Source organism: Atractosteus spatula, chromosome 6 (assembly GCF_055471065.1).
Source record: "Atractosteus spatula isolate fAtrSpa1 chromosome 6, fAtrSpa1.hap1, whole genome shotgun sequence".
Taxonomy (NCBI): domain Eukaryota; kingdom Metazoa; phylum Chordata; class Actinopteri; order Semionotiformes; family Lepisosteidae; genus Atractosteus; species Atractosteus spatula.
The window spans coordinates 44446812-44466465 of record NC_142711.1 but is presented as its reverse complement, the minus strand read 5'-3'; the positions used below and the strand labels follow the sequence as shown (position 1 = coordinate 44466465).

Genomic DNA, 19654 nt, shown 5'->3' with positions numbered 1-19654 from the left:
CTCCCCTTTTATATTTCTTTCTGTCACCCAGCACATGGGTTCTCCTTACATCTCATAGATTTGTTGCTTAGTCCCACTTTAACCAGCAGATATGACAGCTACATCACATAAATCTGCCTTTGTTGTCTTCAAATAGTACCTTCAGGTTTTAGGAGTAGACTCTGGAAATGTGACATTTTTCTTAAATACACAATGTATCATAAATACCATGCATTTTCATGTACTGTACAGTATGTATCCCTTTAAGAGGAAACTAACTTTTCTATAATCTAACTTAGAAATAAAAAATAGATTAAATAATAATTTCCAAAGGGGCTAGTCTATTTGGTATTCTTATACTGTATGCACATTTTATTTAGGTAAATCTGAAACCTTCCAAATTGTAAATAGAAAGAACCAGAAACTTTCTATTCCACTGTTTGATTGGCATGGTGACACAGTGGTTAGGATTTCTGCCTTACAATGCTAGTGCTCTGGGCTCAATTCCTGGTGTGCCCTGTGTGTGGAGTTTGTATGCTCCCAATGTTCACATCTGTTTCCTCCAGGTCCTCTGCTTTTATCCCACAGGACCAAAGGCACACTGTTAGATTAATTGGTTTCTGGGAAAACTGACCCTGTTGTGAATGGATACAGTAGGTTTTTGTGTCTATGTGTACCCTGTGAAGGACCGGCGTCTCATCCAGGGTGTATGCCTTCTGCCTATTGCTTTCTGGGATAGGTTCCAGCTCCCCTGTGACCGTATATTGGATAAAACAGCTAGTAAATGGATGCATGGATGTTTCTTCTAGCATTGGACTTCACAATACAGGAGGGCAGGTGTATTTGCAGGTTGTCTAACTTTTTTTGAAGCAATACTGTACCTGAAATTTTGCTGTTGTTGAATTGGTCTGTTAAGGACCAGGAATGGACAACCTTGACCTAACAAGTTGAAAGCAATATTGATATAGAGGTTTTATGATGGTTCTCCTTGCATTCCAATGTGAAAACTCTGTGGTTGGTATTCCTGGTGGTATTTTTGTTTCTGTATATCACATTGTTGCTATTTCCAGTTACTCATTCCAGTGCAACTGAATAGAAATTAAGCATGAAATTGGACAAGCTTTATCTGCTTCACTTGAGTGGCTCAGTTTTGCCACTAAAAGAAGAGGTGTTTTTAATTAAACATATCAACTTATTTAACTGAAGCAAGGGAATGTAAACCTAATAAACTTATTTAAAGGTAAATCACACACTACTGCAGACACTCGTATTGTCTCTGTTTACAACAATGATACTGTATTCACTGATACACAAAGTATAGTTACTCTCATTGCTTAAACTGTACTTTCAAAATGGAATCTCTTTCAAGTTTATTTGGACACATACCCATTCCTGAAAGAAGTCATACAATTTAAAGTAATAACATGATCTGAATCCTGGAACGTGTTTGACAAATTTATATGTTTATTATATTTTTTTCACTAAAAAATATACCGCATTTAGTGTCATCTAGAACTTTTAGCAAAGATCATAATTTTGTACATGACTCAATGCTATTATAATTTTGTTGTTTTTTATTGCTATTACATTGGAATACATTCCTAATCAACGAATCCCCATTACTTTCTACCACAGCAATTCATGTATAATTTTGATCAAACCTTATTTCACTGTTCATTTATTCACTCAAAGGCCTGATTGATGACCATATTGCTATACAGTTTTGAAGAGCTTTTATGCTCTTGAATGTCACATGGCTGACTCTTCTGACTGGTGAGGGTATGAATAATCTGAACGGTTTCTTCGTCATTCACTTTCATTTTCTCTTGAAAAGAGAAAATAGGACTTTTTTTTCCCTCATTTTCATGACTAATACTCTGCTGCTCACATAATACCCTTAACTGTGTTCTGAAAAGCGGCTTTGCGTTTTTCCTTGGTTCAAACTTGGCTCTCTGTACTTTTAACTTTTCTGTACTGTGTTTCTTTTTTCTCATACTGTACATCTGCCAGGAAGGGCATAATCGTATAGACCTTCAACCGAAGCTTCAGTTCTTATCATCAATGTTAAAACAGGTGAGGCATATTGACATGACTAAGTTCACTTTCAGGTTATAGAATGCCTTCATTATAAGCTGCTTTTCTCTCTTTTTTGACCTGATAGACTCAATGCAACAAAATAATAGCATTCCCTGCTGCGTTTATGCATTTGCTATATTGTAGGTGAACATTCATAGAGTCCTTTTGCCCTCTTTATTCCCCACCAGATATTAAAAAGGAATTTGTAAAAATGAAAGATGTCTCATTAACTGTAACTCTTGCATCACAAAATCTGTAGTTAATAGTTTCACTAGCTACAGTTCCAGTCATCTTGAAAATAATTTGCTGTGCTGCATATAATGTGAAAAAATGCATGTTTTTTTTTTATTTCTTTGACCTATTAGTGGTGTGTCAGAAGGGTAGTATAGTGAGTAGGACTTTGGACTAATGGATAATGATGGGCTTTGGGTAAATGCTCTGGGTAAAGACATTGTAGGTTCACCCTTGAGTGAGGTAACTTATCCCAGTTGCTTCAGTCTGCCCAGGTATAAAAGTACTTGGGGGTCATCCTGGCAATAGATTAGCATCCCATCCATCAAGGGAATCGTGTGCTCTCAAGTTCACTTACTGTTACAGAAGCTAGGATGGACCAATAAGCTGCCTTGCCTCTTGACTTACTGTAGAGGTGTATTGAATGAAACTGAAAAGCAGCTGCTGTTTGCTATTATTCCTGACATGCAGAGGCACTGCATCAGAGAAGTCAATATTATTTTATCTAGATTTATACTATACTGTACATACAAATTGAAAAAAATTGCATGGTTTTTTAATCTTGGCAATATTAAAGCTGATGTTACTTCAGTGACTCAGAGCATTCCACTGGCTTCCATGTTTTCGTTTTCTATAGCTTTTCCAGTACCTTCTCTTGGTTATATTTTTCACCAGCAAGGCCGTGTTTTTTACTTTTGCATTGTTAATACCCACATTTGCTTGCAAATTAAATTGGACTTGCAGCTGCACATTCGTAGGACAAATGTCCTTTAAATCTCCTTTGTTTCTCTCTTAGAGAGAGATTTCTCTCTTAACCTGTTAGTTAATCTATATGTAATGGTGCCCTGACAACAGGACACATTTGTATTGCTCTTCTTTGAACTTTTTAAGATTTGTTTTCTGGTATTATGAACAAAACTGAGCACAATGTTCTGAATGAGGTCTTGTTATTGTACAGTATGTGTGGGTTACTTAAAAGTAGTTCTGCTACTTTTCTCTCCTCTACAAATGTAACTAGTTTAATAACTATACAAATATTTGTCTTGAAATAATTTTTAGATCCTTTCTTTGGTGTCCAATTTTGCAAAATTACAAAATTGAAGACTAGGTATTCCTGGTGGTATCTATATTTTCAGAATAAAGTCTTACATTTTGCCTTAAAAAATTTAGTCTTAAAAAGTGCTCATAATTGGATATTAACCTGTTGAGTTTTGGAACTTGCTGATTTCACTTGTATAATTTTGCACCACAAATTTCTAAGTATGTTACAACAAGGAGGAATTGCCTTTTTTATACAAGTTGTTTGGTTTAAAAGTTTTATAAAACAGTAATGTGGAGAAATAAAATCTGCATGATCTAAACAAAAGTTTGCTTATTATGTTACTTAATAAATCTTGTGCAGTGGAAGAAAAGTGGAGCTGTTTTGTGATATTGATATTGTGGTTTCATAGTGCACATAATCAAAATAAAATGAAAGATATAACATTTTATTGTATTAAATATTAGAATTAATGAATTAATATTCTTATGAATTATGCACTCAAAATATTAATTCTACACCATAACTAGAATAATACAATTACAATTTCCGATAACATAAGATAACAAAAGTTAGGAGCGAAAAATAAAAGTGAAGAACACGCTGCTAATATGCTAATACAGTATTAGTGAGGAAAGCTGAATTGTGTAAAAAATAGATATGTACTGTATATAGTACTGTATGTATCATTTGATATAGCAAGCCCATGTAAGTAAAGTGTTTGTTTAAGGAAGAAAGATTGTATGTTAATTTCTTAAGCATTCAGACCCATGAACTCATTATTTGGTGGAATTTTTCTTTTCTAAAATTGTGACAATCGGGGTTTGTAGATGGTATTTATAAATGTTTGATGTCCAATTAAATATTTTGATAGATATACATTAAACTGTAGATTATATATACCGTATATATAGATTGTTGCAAACAGTTAGAACTGAGATGTTCATTCTAAAGTGTCTTTAGATCTAAAGATCTAAAATATGACAGATAATATGATTTATAGTACCTGGTTTAGAAAACCCACTACAAGTTGAGATATGTACTAGGATAAATAGTAGCATACAGTATGTAAACAAAAGCTTTAAATACATGCTCTGGTAAAGTCGTGGGAAACCCAAATCACCAGTTAGACCAGCAAAACAGGTGGAAATTTAAGCTATCATTGATTTTATTGAGATATTCAAGGGAGGTTTTGCACAACAGTTGGACAGTTATAGTGAAAATTGATCAACATTTCAATTTTTTTCTGAAGATTACTAAAGTAATCTTATATGTCAGCATTTTTTCTATACTGTACTTCACAATCATCAAAAGTGAAACTAGGAAGCAAAAAAGATCTTCACAAAAATGCTTCAGTATGGTTTATAATTGTTGTTTATTACATACAACAAATTAGTTCCTTCTCTAACATTGTGACTAAGTGTGCTGCAGCTAATTATTTATGAATACATTGTTAGGAAAGCTGAAAGTTAAAGACATACTTGAGGGCTGTGAACATTTTCTTTGCACGACAGCATTACATGTCAAAAGAAAAAAAAATGGCAATGGCCTACAGAGAATATATGTTTGAACAGCCTTTTCTTTGGATAGAAAGCTCTAAACATATTCTGAGACCTTTAAGGTTTAGCACAGAAAGAAAACCACATCTTTTAATTAAGGTTTCAGTCCCTTTGTACTCTGAATGTGTGTTGAAGAGAGAGACCCATTGATTTTTTTTCAGTATTGACTTTCTTCTTGTCTAATTGATGCTTAAAAGTTTTTTGTAATGCACTTGAGTGTTGATAGGGCCTGGTACCACTCTCTGTATCTCAAGTGTTCCTTTTTTACAATCCAACAGTTCTCTAGCAGCCTGTTATTGGTGATCAATGGTCTTGTTTTTCTCACTGATCAAAGGTGCCCCTTCTTCATTACAACCTTAATTATTTGCTGTTTTCTTCACCTTCATCTTCCCACCTTTTAATGAAATGAACTTGAAGATAGTTCACTGATGACGACAAATCCAAAAAATGACAAGGTTTTGTGCAGTATTGGTGACCCATGTGAAAGTCATTTTATATGTACATGTACTGTATAAGATAAGATCAATTTATCGGCCATATACAATTTCTTGTACTAGGAATTTGTCTTTTCACATACCCCAACTTGCTCTCCATGAGACACAGACAGGGAGAGAAGCTTGGGATCAGAGCGCAGGGTCAGCCATTTAAACGGTGCCCTCAAAAGCAGTTAGGGTTAAGGGCCTTGCTCAGGGGCCCAACGGAGTAGGATTCCTCTGCTGGCCGAAGGTAAAAAACCGGCAACCTTCTAGCCACAGGTGCAGATCCTTAGCCACAGAGCCACCGCACTGCCCCTCCTGCTCCTGCCCTGCTCCTGTATAACCTGCTAATTAAAGGTACTGTAATTTGTACTGTAATAAATATCAGACATTAAGAAAGTATTTCAAAGCAGTAAAAAAGTTGTTAATAATAAAAAATACACAGCTTTATCATCATTAATTGACAACAATTTTATATAAAAATGTATATTAAGAAAGATGTTTCAGTGATATACAGTAAATAAACAATTTACTCCTTTGGTTGAAGCCTTTCTCCAAGACATGTGGTAGCTGCTCATAGTTTTAATGTGTCCACAACTATCCAGGCAAAAAATATTAATTATAAACAAAACAGTTTAAATAATATGTTGGTCAATATATTAAACACCCAAATACTGGAAATGGCTCAGTAATGCAAAACTCATTATCTGAATACATTTTAGCCACTCCATTGAACAGTAATAAATGCAATGATGTTGATAATAACTTTCCTGTGATTTAAAAAAAACAAACATCTTTACACATTTTTATCTTTTTGGAAAAATAAAGTGGTTGTTGCATTTTACATTTAATTGAAAAAGATTCAGTGTTTAACAGTAGTTACATGATTAAATCTTAATTGAAACTATATGACACATTACCAGGGCAAGAAAGTTGTTGTGTTACTGTGTTGACTTGTTTAAGTTAGCATTTCATTTTGCTACAACACAGAGCATTCTTCCACATGATTATTTAAGAGCAAGGATTAACTGTATTGAACAGCATTTATATCATGGCAGATTGCCATCATTAACAGCTTTCCTAATTATAGCACATACTGTACATTAACACCAGAAGTATAAACAGTCTGCAAAATCAATCCCTGGTTGCTAACTGAAAGGTCAGGTTAGTACCCAAAGGCAGGACCTCCGGGAACAACATCATCAGAGGCATATTTACACTAAATAATGATAGCTGGAAAATATAAATAACGTGTTACAAATGCCTTCAGATTTGAAGAAATTTTGTTGTAATGAATGGATGAATGGAAGGATGAATGGTTCAGTTTATATTTTATTTTTATTTTTGATAGAAAACCATAGTAATAGCAGAAATATACCAGATACTACAAATGGAGTTTTGTAGTATCATACTACACTTCTGCTCTACTACATTTTAATACAGTATCTTGCCTCCTGAGCACCCCTGTTGCTAATTTTTTCTCAGCCCCCTCCCTCCATCACACCTTCAGCCTCGCAGCAGCTCCCTAGCTTAATACTCCTGAAACGAGGGGGTGGCAGGTTGCAGTTTCCTCAACCAGGCGAGTTACGTCAAATAAACTTTCAATATGTTTTCCTAATAAACTTCAAGGCCAAGTCATATTAATTTGAATTGGACTAAACCACTGTTTAGGAATCGGCTTAGGCATGTGCGTATGATTCTAGCCTTAATTGAATTGTGATACCCATCCTGTTCACTACATTTATTTTTTTTGCCACCTACCTGGGTGGCTTTAGGCTCAAGGTACCTTACTGATATAAATAAGTTATATAAATTAGTAACTTTGGCATCTGCCTTCAGGAGCTTCACACATCAGCAAGTGTTGTACATTTATAGAGATAAGATCACTTTAATAGCCATATACAATTTCTTGCATTAGGAATTTGTCTTTTCACATACCCCAGCTTGCTCTCCATGAGACACAGACAGGGAGAGAAGCACAGGGTCAGCCATTGTATAGCACCCCTGGAGCAGTTGGGGTTAAGGGCCTTGCTCAGGGGCCCAACAGAGTAGGATTCCTCTGCCAGCTGCAGGATTTGAACCAGCAACCTTCCAGCTGCAGGCGCAGATGTTGCCACAGTGCCACCACTCTGCCCTGTATTGCCTTTATAAGTAAATTAAAGAATTAATGCAACCAATCTATCCCAAAACTCATTCGTTACTCTCTAAAGAATAATTCAGTAATCGATAATTAAATTATCATAATCATTCATTCATTGTAACTGACGTGTGTAAAAGAAAAGAACGAAAAAATGCAATATCAGATCCCATTAAAATGTTTTCCTTTCTGCATGATTTTACTTTAAAGTCAACGAATAATTGTATTGATCAAGTTAAAATTGTATTGATCAACTAAAAAATCTGCAAAACAAAAATGATGATATATCACCTTTTCAGGCCATTTTTCCCTGCCTGAATTTATTTTGTGTGCTCTAGTATTTATAGGCTGCTGTAAGTAGTTCTGACTGTTCAATGAACATGTCTTATTTGGAAATGTAAAAGGTCATTTAAAATTACCAATAGGTCTTACACATTCTTTGCTTGTAACTCGTTTGTAGGTCATGCATTATGATATGCAATTTCACATTGGAGGCTAATGTAGCTTGACTAGTGGTGTTAAGGTACAATCTCACAAATTCACACAACACAGTAACTGTATGAAAAGCTGGACATACAGTACATAGTTACTGCCTCATTCTTAAGAACTGAAGACAAAGTGTAGCATTTACACTGTTCTAAATATAATTATAATTAGTGTGATCAGTTATAACTGAAGGGCAATATAACTCTCAGACAGGTTCCTAAAAACAAGCACAGTAACTTGAAAAGTATTCAAACCCTTTAACAGTTTTCTAATGTTGCTGGATTACAAATAATACTTACACATCCCTTCTCAAATCAGTATTATATTGCGAAGTCACATGCTCAAACAGAAAATATTTGAACCCAAAATTAGTTTTTGTCAACAAATATATAAAGAAATTAAAAAACCGAGCTATGCTGCTTGCATAAGCATTCAGACTCTACACATTAGTATTTAGTAAAGCCATTTTTGGCCACTTTAAGTCTTTTGGAGTAGATGTCTGCCAGCTTTGCGCACTGGTTAGAACTGATGTTCTCACATTCCACTTGGAAGATTTGCTCCAGCTCATTCAAGTTTATTGGACAGCACTTGTGGAAAATAATTGTCCCATCATGCCACGGATTCCTGATGGGTTTGAGGTCAGGACTTTGACTGGGCCACTCAAGGACATTCTCCTTTTTGCCAACAGTACTTACTGGAATATCCAAACACTTTGATATTTGTGTACGCATTTCCTAATAATAATAATGCATTTTTAACTATTTTATTTCTAACTTCCTTAGAATGCTCTTTAGTCTTCATTTTCATATCTGTCCTTCAGATTCACTTCCCGACCAATGATCCCTTAACAGACTGGAGTTTCTATCTACTAAATGTGACAGTCACTTCAGTGGTGAACAGGCAGAGGCCAATGGCAAGGCAATTATATTGTCCTTAGGGCAATTTCTTTCACCTGTGTGAACCGAGCTGCCAGAACACAGGAGTCTGAATACTTATGCAAGCTGCCTATTTCAGTTTTTGACTCTCTATAAGCAGTCTGCTGACAAACAACTTTGATTTTAAAAATGTTTTGTTTCAGCATGCGCATTTGCAATAAGAATACTGATTTGACAAAAAGATGATTTGTAATCCAGCAAAGTTTGAAAACTTTTAAAGGGTGAATATTTTTACATGTCACTGAATGTGGAAAATCAAGAAATAAATAAAAGGCTGAAAAGTATATGGTAGAGAACAAAATGATAAACGGATTTAGAGAACTCTACATATGAATCGTTGCAGGTACGAATTTTCATATTATTTTTAAAACATAAATATATTGTAGGCCACTAGTTCTTAACCCTGGGGGACAAATATCCTGGGCATGCATACAGTATGTCTTCTTCAGCTTTGTTTCAACATTCTTTCACAGGCTAATTTGAGTTTGAAAAGAGTTTTTAATCTGTATAAACTCTGTACCAATTTCAGAATCCCCCTAATTCAGGTATGTTAGCTGAATTGTAACCAATCAGAACCAAGCAGAAATAAATGTGGGAGTGTTTGACTCATTACAATTTTCATATCATTTCTGATCTATTGATTACTTATTGAAACCTGTTTAGATAGAAATAAGGGAGCTCATAAATATTGAGGAGAGTTTGAATAAAGGTCTAAATTCTGACATTGTGGGAAGTTAAAGACATCAACCACTGACACACAAAGGCACAAGCATTATTTTTTTTCTAGGTGACCATAAGGAATATAGCAAGCTTTGTATTTTTTTTACTGTGGAGAACATGTAATGTAATTATAGTAGCTTTTCAGAAGGTCCCTCGTTGAATCTTCAGTTCATGACAGCCTACAGTCTTATGTACTGTATATCACCTTTTCATGTATCCTGCCTTGTGCCCATTGCTTGCTTGCTTATTCTCCAGCTTCCCCTGCAACTGGATGGATAGAAACATCACAGCAGAAATCTGTGATAATGTCTATATGAAAATACAATAGGCAATCATGGCATCTATGCATTTAGTTTTGTGAGTTAAAACATTTTATAACTCTGTGTAGAAAAATGTTTGTTCAGTTCATAACTGAGTCGAAGAAACAACCAAAGTTCATGAAACAATAGATTGGCTGTGTCATAACAGGAGTGCTGAAACTATGCAAGGGTCATATAACAAATGTTAGATTAAATGTTATATGATAAAAAATGTTTTGTTCCCTGACACATACCTGAAATTTCCCAAGCTTTGGCCAATGAAGAAGGCCTGCAAAGCTCTGTAACCCAACTCTGTGATTTTCCGATTGGGTTTATGTTGGCCGTTAGTAAGGTCAGTTAAGCATTTAAACCTTTTATATGCAAAGAGATGTTTTGCGAAACTGTGCCTGTGTGGGCAAAGCATTGTCATATTGAAAATGAGCTACCTATTGCTACCAAGAAGCAATAACATGAAGATCAATTGACATTTTATAACCACATTAACTTCTGTGCATCTGCTTTAAACAGAAGTATTCTGCAGCAACTCTGTGCAACATTACAACTGAGGTACTCAAGGTGCTCAATGCAACAGAGGAACTTATTGAAGAAGCTGCAGGTGACAATGACAGCCTCTCTGAGTTGATGGGAAAGACCACAATTCCTGCCGGCACAGACACTGAAAAACTGGATGAACATCTTACCACATTGGAGGAAAATGTAAGGATGAAAGAAATGGGGTGTTGATAGCGCATGTTTTCCATTCCACATTTTGTATGTATTTCATATTAATAGCTGTTTTCCCTTCTATATTGTTGCTTCAGAACAGTTTACCCATTCATATCACCACCATCTGGCGGAGTGATGATAAAAACCAATACTTCAAGAAATGTTTATCCAGAAATATGCTTTGTCGTGTCAGGTCTACCTGGCTGCTGGCGCTGTCTACGGACTGGAAGGACAGCTGGGTAACCTGGAGGAGTGTGCCCGCAATATCAATAGTGTCACCACTGAAAATGAGCTTGCTCACTTAGAAGACCAAGTGGCAAGTGCCGCAGCGCAGGTCCATCAGGCTGAACTCCAGGTGTGGTCCATTTCCTCAAATGTTAACTGCAGCTCTGCAGATGAATTGGGTCAATTGCACAGGGATGTGTCAATGCAATATTGATTGGGAAGTGTTCTTAGGTAAATGCCTCACTGTGATCTTGGGATTAACCCTTCACCCTGGAGAGTTTGCCTGTCTAATTACTGTAGTTAATGTACAGTACTTTGAATGTCAGAGCTTACTGTATGTTTGGGTCTTAGGAGATTTAGCTGTCCAAAGTTGATTAGTGGTTCATAGTCCATTAATAAATGTTTTTTATAGTTTTGAAACTGGCTGGAACTGACGCTTCCTTTTTTTTATTTATAAGACAGGAACATACAGTAGTAAACCAGACAAAGGGATCGATACGTTTTTGTGCAGGCTGTTCTTTCATTGCTCATTAGTCCAGACCATTTCTGAGATGATATGCTCTAGGTGTTGATAATGCACAACTTAATATGGTTAACAATTCACCAACATCTGCCACCTGAACACACAATTTGATGTCTTGGTATTTAAAATGTATGTCCTTTGATTTAATTGCTGTAACAATCAGTTAAAACTGTTATCCAGGGTACAACAGGCCCACTGTGACTTGAGTTTGCAATGTTGTCAGGTACACCAATTAGGTATATCTTGCCCTTTCACCACCGTACTGGTGCAAAAATAGTAACGGTGAGATTTGCTGATTAACAATTAGTAATTTAAATTCATGGCAGGGGTATAATCCAATCCATGTTATGTAATCAACAACTAAATAAAGTGGTGTGGGAGAAAACATTTAACAATTCTAGTTTTTTACTAAAATGTTTTTCATTTATGCACAGAATAACAGAATAACTTTTACTGCTTGGTGCTCTGGGCTGCTTTTCCAATGAAAAGAAAAGAACTAGATTCTCCAGAAACAAATCAAATCGTAGAATTAATTTTGCAGGACCATTATGATTACAGCTCCCAGAATACAATAATATACCAGACATTTCACTAATTTCAGTTTTGTTTGGGTATCAGTTAGATTTCTTTAATATTTGTTGTTTTAATGTTATTTTAACATTTTCTTTCAGATATCAGATATTGAACAGAGAATCTCAGCACTTCAAACTGCTGGGTTAAATGTGTCCCCTTGTACACGATTTTCCAAGTACAAAGAACACAAACAATCAACTCAGGTAATGATTTTAACCCACTGTAACCAGTAGATGGAAAATGATAATGTCAGCTGAACATGTGGATACTAATCTGATATTGTCATCTGCAGCCACAAACCCTCAGTACGTCACGGCGACAAAGAAGAAAGCTTCCTGCCCCTCCAGTGAAAGGTATGCAAATGTTTAGATTTTTCATCTACATTTAACCTTATTATATTTTGTTCTTTGTTTTCTTTTGAACCTTATTTATGTAAGTCTATTTTTCACAGTTTTTTGTATTCAGTTTAAAGTTTTTCTATTACAATCTGTAAGTAGATACAGTACATTGTTTAAAAAGTGTTACTGCTTCCTTTTACTTTAGCTTCATAACATTACCAATAGATAAAACAGTGTGTTGTGTTTATGGGGAAAAGATCACATAAGTGTTTTATGGTTGAGTCTAATGTAACAATCATACGTACGGTGGCTATCAAAAGTATTTATCTGTACACCCCTTGTACTTTTTAATTGGGATTTTTTTGCAATTGATCAACATAAAACACTTTATAATATAAAACTGAACACAAAATTCTGCCATTGTTTGTGATGATTAAATGAAAAAAAAGTTTTTTTTACTAACATTTTCATTCGAAGATTGTTATAGAATTCCTTTTCTGCATTAAAATATATTGAAATGCTGAGTGAAACACATAGAAAAAAATGAATTTGGCAAAGCAGAATCTATATTTGAGAAAGGGAGTAGGTCAAAAATTACTTCGTTAAGGAATAGAAGTAGAATATAAAAATTCCAGTCTATGATTTCCTCTGATCTAGAAACATTTTCAGTGTTAAATCTTACACCTTTACTTATAATCTCAACTTATGTCTACAATGTCTACAAATCTATAGGGAGTTACATACTCTTTAGATCTGATTTTACTTGAGATGAAAGAAAAAGTCCAGTGCTCATTCACGTGGTTTATTACTTAATCATCATTAAGATGCATAATAAAACTTACTAAAGTGATTAAATAACATTGACCACAGGGGGATTAGATTCCATTATTTCTTGCCTTGAGAAAGCCATTCAACAGTATGATCCTAATGCCAATGAATCATTCCTATGATGTAATTAGGGCTTCAAAGAAAACATGTCGAGTGAAGATTGGAGAAATAATGAGTCTATAACTGAAAGTGAGGGAAAGATGGAGCTTATTTTATGATTTCTTAGTTTAATTGTTAGACTTTTTAGTTTATTTTTTTGCAATTTTCCCCTTTAGCATGAAATAATATCCTTACATATAATATTGTGATGGGATGTTTTATAATTTTATTTTTTAAAATAATATTTTACTAAATACAAACAATAATTTACTTATTAAAATATTCATTAATATTGATACAGTAAATAGCAAGAAAGTATCTTTCTGGTCTGTAGGCCTCTAGATGAGATATACTGTATCTTTTCTTTTTTATCCTGGCAAACAAACAGTTGTCAATTTCTTTTTTAATTTCCCTTTGTCCTTTCAGTTTAGACATTGTAGACTGAAACCATTTATAACACCGTTTTTAATCTTTTTTTTATTTTTTAAAATTTCTAGATCAAGAATCGAGGCCTGAACCCATGTTTAATCTTCTGAGACCACAATAACCAACTGCCAAGAACACACTGCCTTCTGTGGTACACAACAGTGCCTTGATTTTGCAGCCTTCAGTGGCTTTAAAAGTAAATGGACCTACAAAAGACTCTCAATGGTCTTATTAATCAGGCTCTGCTATCATACCTCCTTGGGCTCAACAACTAATCAACAGTGTGTGTGTTTTTTTCTGGATGGATATTCTCTGCCTTAAACCCCAGGAAAGTGACAGATGACAAGTAGGATGATAAGGCCAGCTTTTAATGTTGTGAAAAACATGTTCATATTGTAAGCAAGAGTCTTGCATCTGTTCAGTTCATTGCAACTATATATATATATTACATGTAAATAAGACAAAAAGTATGACAGCTACTGTATTTTCATCTGTTGTAATGTAATACTGTACTGTATGTGGCTATCTGTTGTATCAGGAATTAAGTTTATGCAGTATCTTCCTCAATGCTACTAAAATGCTTGAATTTTCAAACATTCATGACAGAATACTGTATTAAATTATTGCATCATTTTGATTTCGCATAAGTTACAGTAGGTAAAAAAACAACAAGAAAATCGTTTTCAATTCAACAGCAACAGGGTTTCACCCCATCTTTTATTTTCTTTAAAAGTTAATTAAAACAATATTTAAAAAAAACAATTTTTAAATAGTGTTTTAATACATATCAGAATCCATTTTAAATTTCTGCACTTTAGTTGTTCTTTTTATAACCATGGGTCCTTTGTTATACTGATCTAAAACTATCTTAGTAATTTTGTAATTAGCACATGGATTTGCTCTAAATGAAAAAAAATTACTTCTAACGGTTTATAACCAGACAGTTAAAAGTTATAAGGTTCATATTACAGTATATTCAAGCACAAAACAGTTTTAAAGGTCTTAACATCACTAAAAACAATGTCACTAAAAACAAAATATTCTGTACCATATGCTACAAATAAGGTTTTCCAAAGTATTGCCATCTACAAATTTAGCAATTTATAAATACGCAAATGACTAAATTGCTACACTACTTACTGTATCTGGACCTTGATCATGAGATCTGACTCAGTTTGTATTTCAGTTTATATTTCTCTTAAGCGCAAATGTGTATTTACAAGAAGAATGCAGAGAAGCTTACTGTAAAATGTATATACTGTAACTACAGTAGACAAACTGAATAGTTCCTTTCTCTCCCTTTTACTGAATAGAAGTTACTGAACATAATGTACCTGTAAGCAATAGACCCACCCACAAAAATGCAGAACACATTCTAAATAATAAACATCTTAATAGGTATATGAATCCCTTGCAAGTTTATGATGTTTTCACATGGCCACAACGTGAACGTGTAATGTAACAGTTCTCATGTTAACATTTGCATATTGAGAAATCATTCAAATCATGTATACCTGATAAACATTTTTCAAAATATAAGGTGCCAGGCAGTTTAATGTTTTGACAATTAACTTATTAACACAGACTCCGGAACTACAGCAAGATATTAGTCCAGACATTTTTTTTAGTTTTTGAATAGTTCACTTTCATGAGTAGATTATGTACTGTACAGTATGTGTTGCCATTTATAATATGTTTAGACTTTAAAAAATACCTCATTTACAGGAGAACATTTATGCAAACATTTTTTTTTCTGTTACAAAAACTAAAACAAGATTATTCTGACAAACTATTTTTTGTATGGTATTGCTATTTTCTATAAGGTTCCAAACATTTTCTGAACATTATTATCACATTAATATAATGTAATAAATATAATGACCTCTAAATAGGTTTAAGAGTTTATTTGTTGCCTTTTTTTCTTTCTTCTTCTCCCTTATGCTGAGTGAGATTTATTTGATTCCTACTTTCTAAACTTATTTCTAAGAGAGTGAATATACAGTATGTACCATGTTGAACAACATTTTCATTATGTCTTGCACTTATGAACATGATTGGTTGTAAAGTGTGTAAAGGGTTAAAAGCAGCAACAGTAATCTACCTAAAAATATCCTCAAAGTCGATAGCGTTAAAGTTACAAAAGTAAATGTTTTGCTGATTCTGTGATATGTAAAATAGCTTAACTGATACAAAGTTAACCTAAGAGGTAATACCATTTTTTCTGGTGTTTATTTTTGCATGGGTTTGCTATGGAACCATTTCCTTTTAAGGCATGTGTTGGGTTTTCTCAGAGCAGGTGACAATGGAAATGAGTCAGACCACTGTGTGTACAGTATATACTGGAAACATCCTCATTGAACCTCAGTACAGTACAGTAATTTAGATCATATGTCCTCCTTTGCTACAACTCAGCTTTTAAAATGTTTTTTTAGGTGTGGGATTGATATAGGGAACTAGTTTGTTTTGAAGTGGTGCGCAGTGGGGGATTTTAAGAAGGACAGACACTTGAAGACATGCTTTCCACCGCATTTCTGTTCTTAGTATTTTGTTTACCAAAGTAAAGTAAATTGTTTCACGTTTGTTAATGTGTTGTTTTTCAAGTTCAAGAAAAGACTTCAATAAAACAGACCTTACACTTTGAAGCTCTCACTTTGACTGGACACTAATTCAAACAAGTAAAATAATACAATAAAAGGCTGCTCTGTTCTCTTTTTTTGTATGTTTGCCATTTTCATTTTTTTGTGAAAGATATAAAAACAATGTATTTGTTGTGTTGCTGTGTTAAATGATCCCATTGTGGTTTAAGATGGATAGTCAAAGGATTTGTTACTAGAAAATGAATGTTACCTTCGGTGTGTCTTCGTATTAATCATTTTTGTTTAGTGATATTAAAACAATCATGCTTAATGTTGTTCATTTACTGTGTGTATATATGGTATGCCGCATGTCTCTGATCTGAACTGAATGTAAACATTCTTATGAAAAGCACAGCCAAGGGTTTAAATTAAATAAATTAATGTCCTGTATTTTTCTATTGTATAAAACCCTTTATTTTCTTTCAGATTTTTTGTTCATAACATAGGATACTGAAATTGTACATTTTGCAACTAATTATAATTTTATTCAGTGTAAATATGAATTAATATGTATATTTAACTGTGTGGCTAAATTCTGAATGATTGCAGTGAACCACAGTATACTATGCACAGCTTGATTTACAAATCTGTATCAGTTGCTCAATCATTTAATTGTTTAATTTCCTATTACTAGAAAAATATTCAGTACGCAAAAAATGTCTCAGCTGATCTTAGAGTTTCCATGTGCCAAACTGTTCTGATTGAGAAAAAAAGTAATATCGTTAACGAATAAAGTTTGCATACATGAATGCAACTGTAAGAGGTGTTTCAGTTCTTAAAGAATGACTTTCTTCTGAGTGAGCCAGAAATGATCAAACACAGAAAGGTGATTAATGTTGACTTACATTGAGCATATACAATGATTTCCAATTCAGTGACTAATGTATACAATGCCTGTACTCACAAAAGTACTTTAGTTCTTCCTTAACCTATTAAAGTTACCATCCTTTAAAAATTGCTTTGCACTAAATAATCTGACATGAAACTATTTCAAATACTATAATGCTATTCCTACCCTTTTATGCATTAATATACTTGTGCACTTTAATACAAATATCGTGCAATATTGAATATAATTATTGTGCAGTAATTGAATCCAAACTTGTTGTTAGATGTCTGTGCTGTAGGTGTTTATGGGAGTTTATTCCAAGGGTATTTTTTCTGAGCACCGTTTGTTCCACAGCAGTAATATGTTTGCAAGTTATCTTACTATATAAGATAATGAATCTTTACGTTTTAAGTTCTACATTTAAAACAACACATGGATACAGGAATTGTCTGAAGAAACACAACTTTTAAAGCATAGTCAACCTACACTGCAGCACCCATTTTTATAAATATTTTTATATTTTTTAAAGAGAACAAGGAAAAGGAAAACTAAACTTACCTTCATACTGGAAGCTTGGAACTTTTTATACTGACACCATCCATAGAATATTGTATCAGGTTTACTGGCCTTCCTTCTACATGAATAAGGTTTTGTGTCTGAAACATGACAACATGGTTTTGTTCAGCATCAGAGATACTTTCTTGTACTTTACTTTTATTTTGTATAATGCACTTCAGCATTCTCTGAAGCTACTGAATCTATCATCAAAGTGCACAACTGAATTACACAGAAACATAATGCAATAGTGCAGTCCTTTTCAGTACTACAACAATAAAAGAACTGTAGAACAGTAGATGCAGGGATAGGTTATTTATGAGATAACAGGGGATTGAATGAGAATTAATAAACTTATTAAATTAATATTTCGTTCGGGTTTTTTTTTATTTAATGAAGTCTGTAACATGGACTATGCTGTACAATGGGTTGTAGCAATATTGACACTAAGATTATACAGGGGCTAGGATGTGTATAAACTAGTAAATTCCTGAGGATAAGGTTTTCCCAGTCATACTTAAATTAAGTAGAATATTATTCATAGGCCTTAGATGAGATAATTAAACTTTTATTTAGAATGATAGTGGTAACTGAAGTGTGTAAGACCAATTCATAAAAAAGGGTGAAGGGTGACCAAACTGAAATCATAATGTATATCTTGTCTTAATACTGGTACTGTTTGCAAATGTGAGAACCATATTAGAATAAGTTAGTGCTTTGCAGAAGTATTCAAACCCTTCATGACCCATCCCATTTTGTGAAATGATGCATGCACATTTTTAAACTGAAAACTTTATTTAAATCCTGTATTCCTGTATGTACAGTAAGTTACAGTAAAAGCCAGTACGGAGTACAGAGAAAAAATTAAATATCTTGATTGTACAAGTATTCAGACCAGAGAATTCAGTAGAAGCACCTTTGGTAGTGGTGCATTTGCATGTTGGCATGGTGTACTTTTTGCACATTTGTTTTGGCAGATTTGCTTACTCTGTCAGGCTGCTTGGGGAACACTAATGGATAGCACTCCTCATTTGTTTCCGCAGAGTATCAATAGAATAGAATCAATAGAATTAAAGTCAGGATTGTGACTGGGCCACTCCTTGAAATTCACTTTCTTAATCTTATGCCACTCCACTGTAGTTTGGGCCTTGGGTTTTAGATTATTTGCCTACAGACAGCTAATTTCTAGTCCCAATTTTAGGTCTGAAGCAGGTTTTCTCCCATCTTAGCCATTGAATTATGTAACTCTCCCAGTCTCACTCTTGGCTTCAGTTAGCATTCCTGACTGCCTGAATTTGCTTCTTGCCCAGCTACTCATTTTGGAAGGAGAGGCAAAGCGTCTGGTGCCTTCCACTTCTTAATGTTTGACCTCACCATACTCAGAGATACTGTAGTGTCTTTAAAATGTTTTATATCCTTCTCCTGATCTGTGCCTTTATACAGCTTTAATCCTAAATTGATTAGAATGCTCCTTAATCTTGATGGTGAAATAATTGCTTAAATATTACCTGATGAGGGACTTTAAAGAAATACAGGGGTGGACAAAATAATGGATACATCAAGTGACATATGAATATTTATTAATCCATAAGGAGTTGGGCCACCCTTTGCCTTCAGAACATCTGTTACTGTTGTACGAGCTGTTTCTAACAGGATATCGGGCCATTTTTCAAGAAGGAAAGCCTCAAGTTCTTTGAGAATTGAAGGAGGTATACATCTACTCAATCTATGTTTTAGAACCCATAAGGGTTCAAAGATGTTTAGATCTGGTAATTGGGAATCCATGGAAGGTGACTGGCATCATCCTGGTGTTCAGGAAACCACTCGTTAATCCATTTAGCAGTGTTTATGAGGTGTTACTATCTTGGAATATAACTTCTTGAAGAAACAACCTCTGCACCATAGGATGGACCTGGTTGCCTGAAATAGCTTCGCATTTCTTCGTAAACCCATCCAGAT

General features: G+C 34.2%; 1 protein-coding gene across 1 annotated transcript in view; it reads left to right on the top strand.

The window, feature by feature from the left end:
* Window positions 1–17057, top strand: part of LOC148832950 (rab effector MyRIP-like) — a 149814-nt gene extending 132757 nt beyond the window's left edge. Inside the window, exons 12-17 of the mRNA XM_088918722.1 lie at window positions 1990–2052; window positions 10466–10654; window positions 10857–11018; window positions 12083–12187; window positions 12277–12337; window positions 13747–17057. Coding sequence (XP_088774848.1) covers window positions 1990–2052; window positions 10466–10654; window positions 10857–11018; window positions 12083–12187; window positions 12277–12337; window positions 13747–13796 — 630 coding nt within the window. The 3' untranslated portion in view covers window positions 13797–17057. The remainder of the gene's footprint in view (window positions 1–1989; window positions 2053–10465; window positions 10655–10856; window positions 11019–12082; window positions 12188–12276; window positions 12338–13746) is intronic.
* Window positions 17058–19654: the final 2597 nt, after the last annotated feature.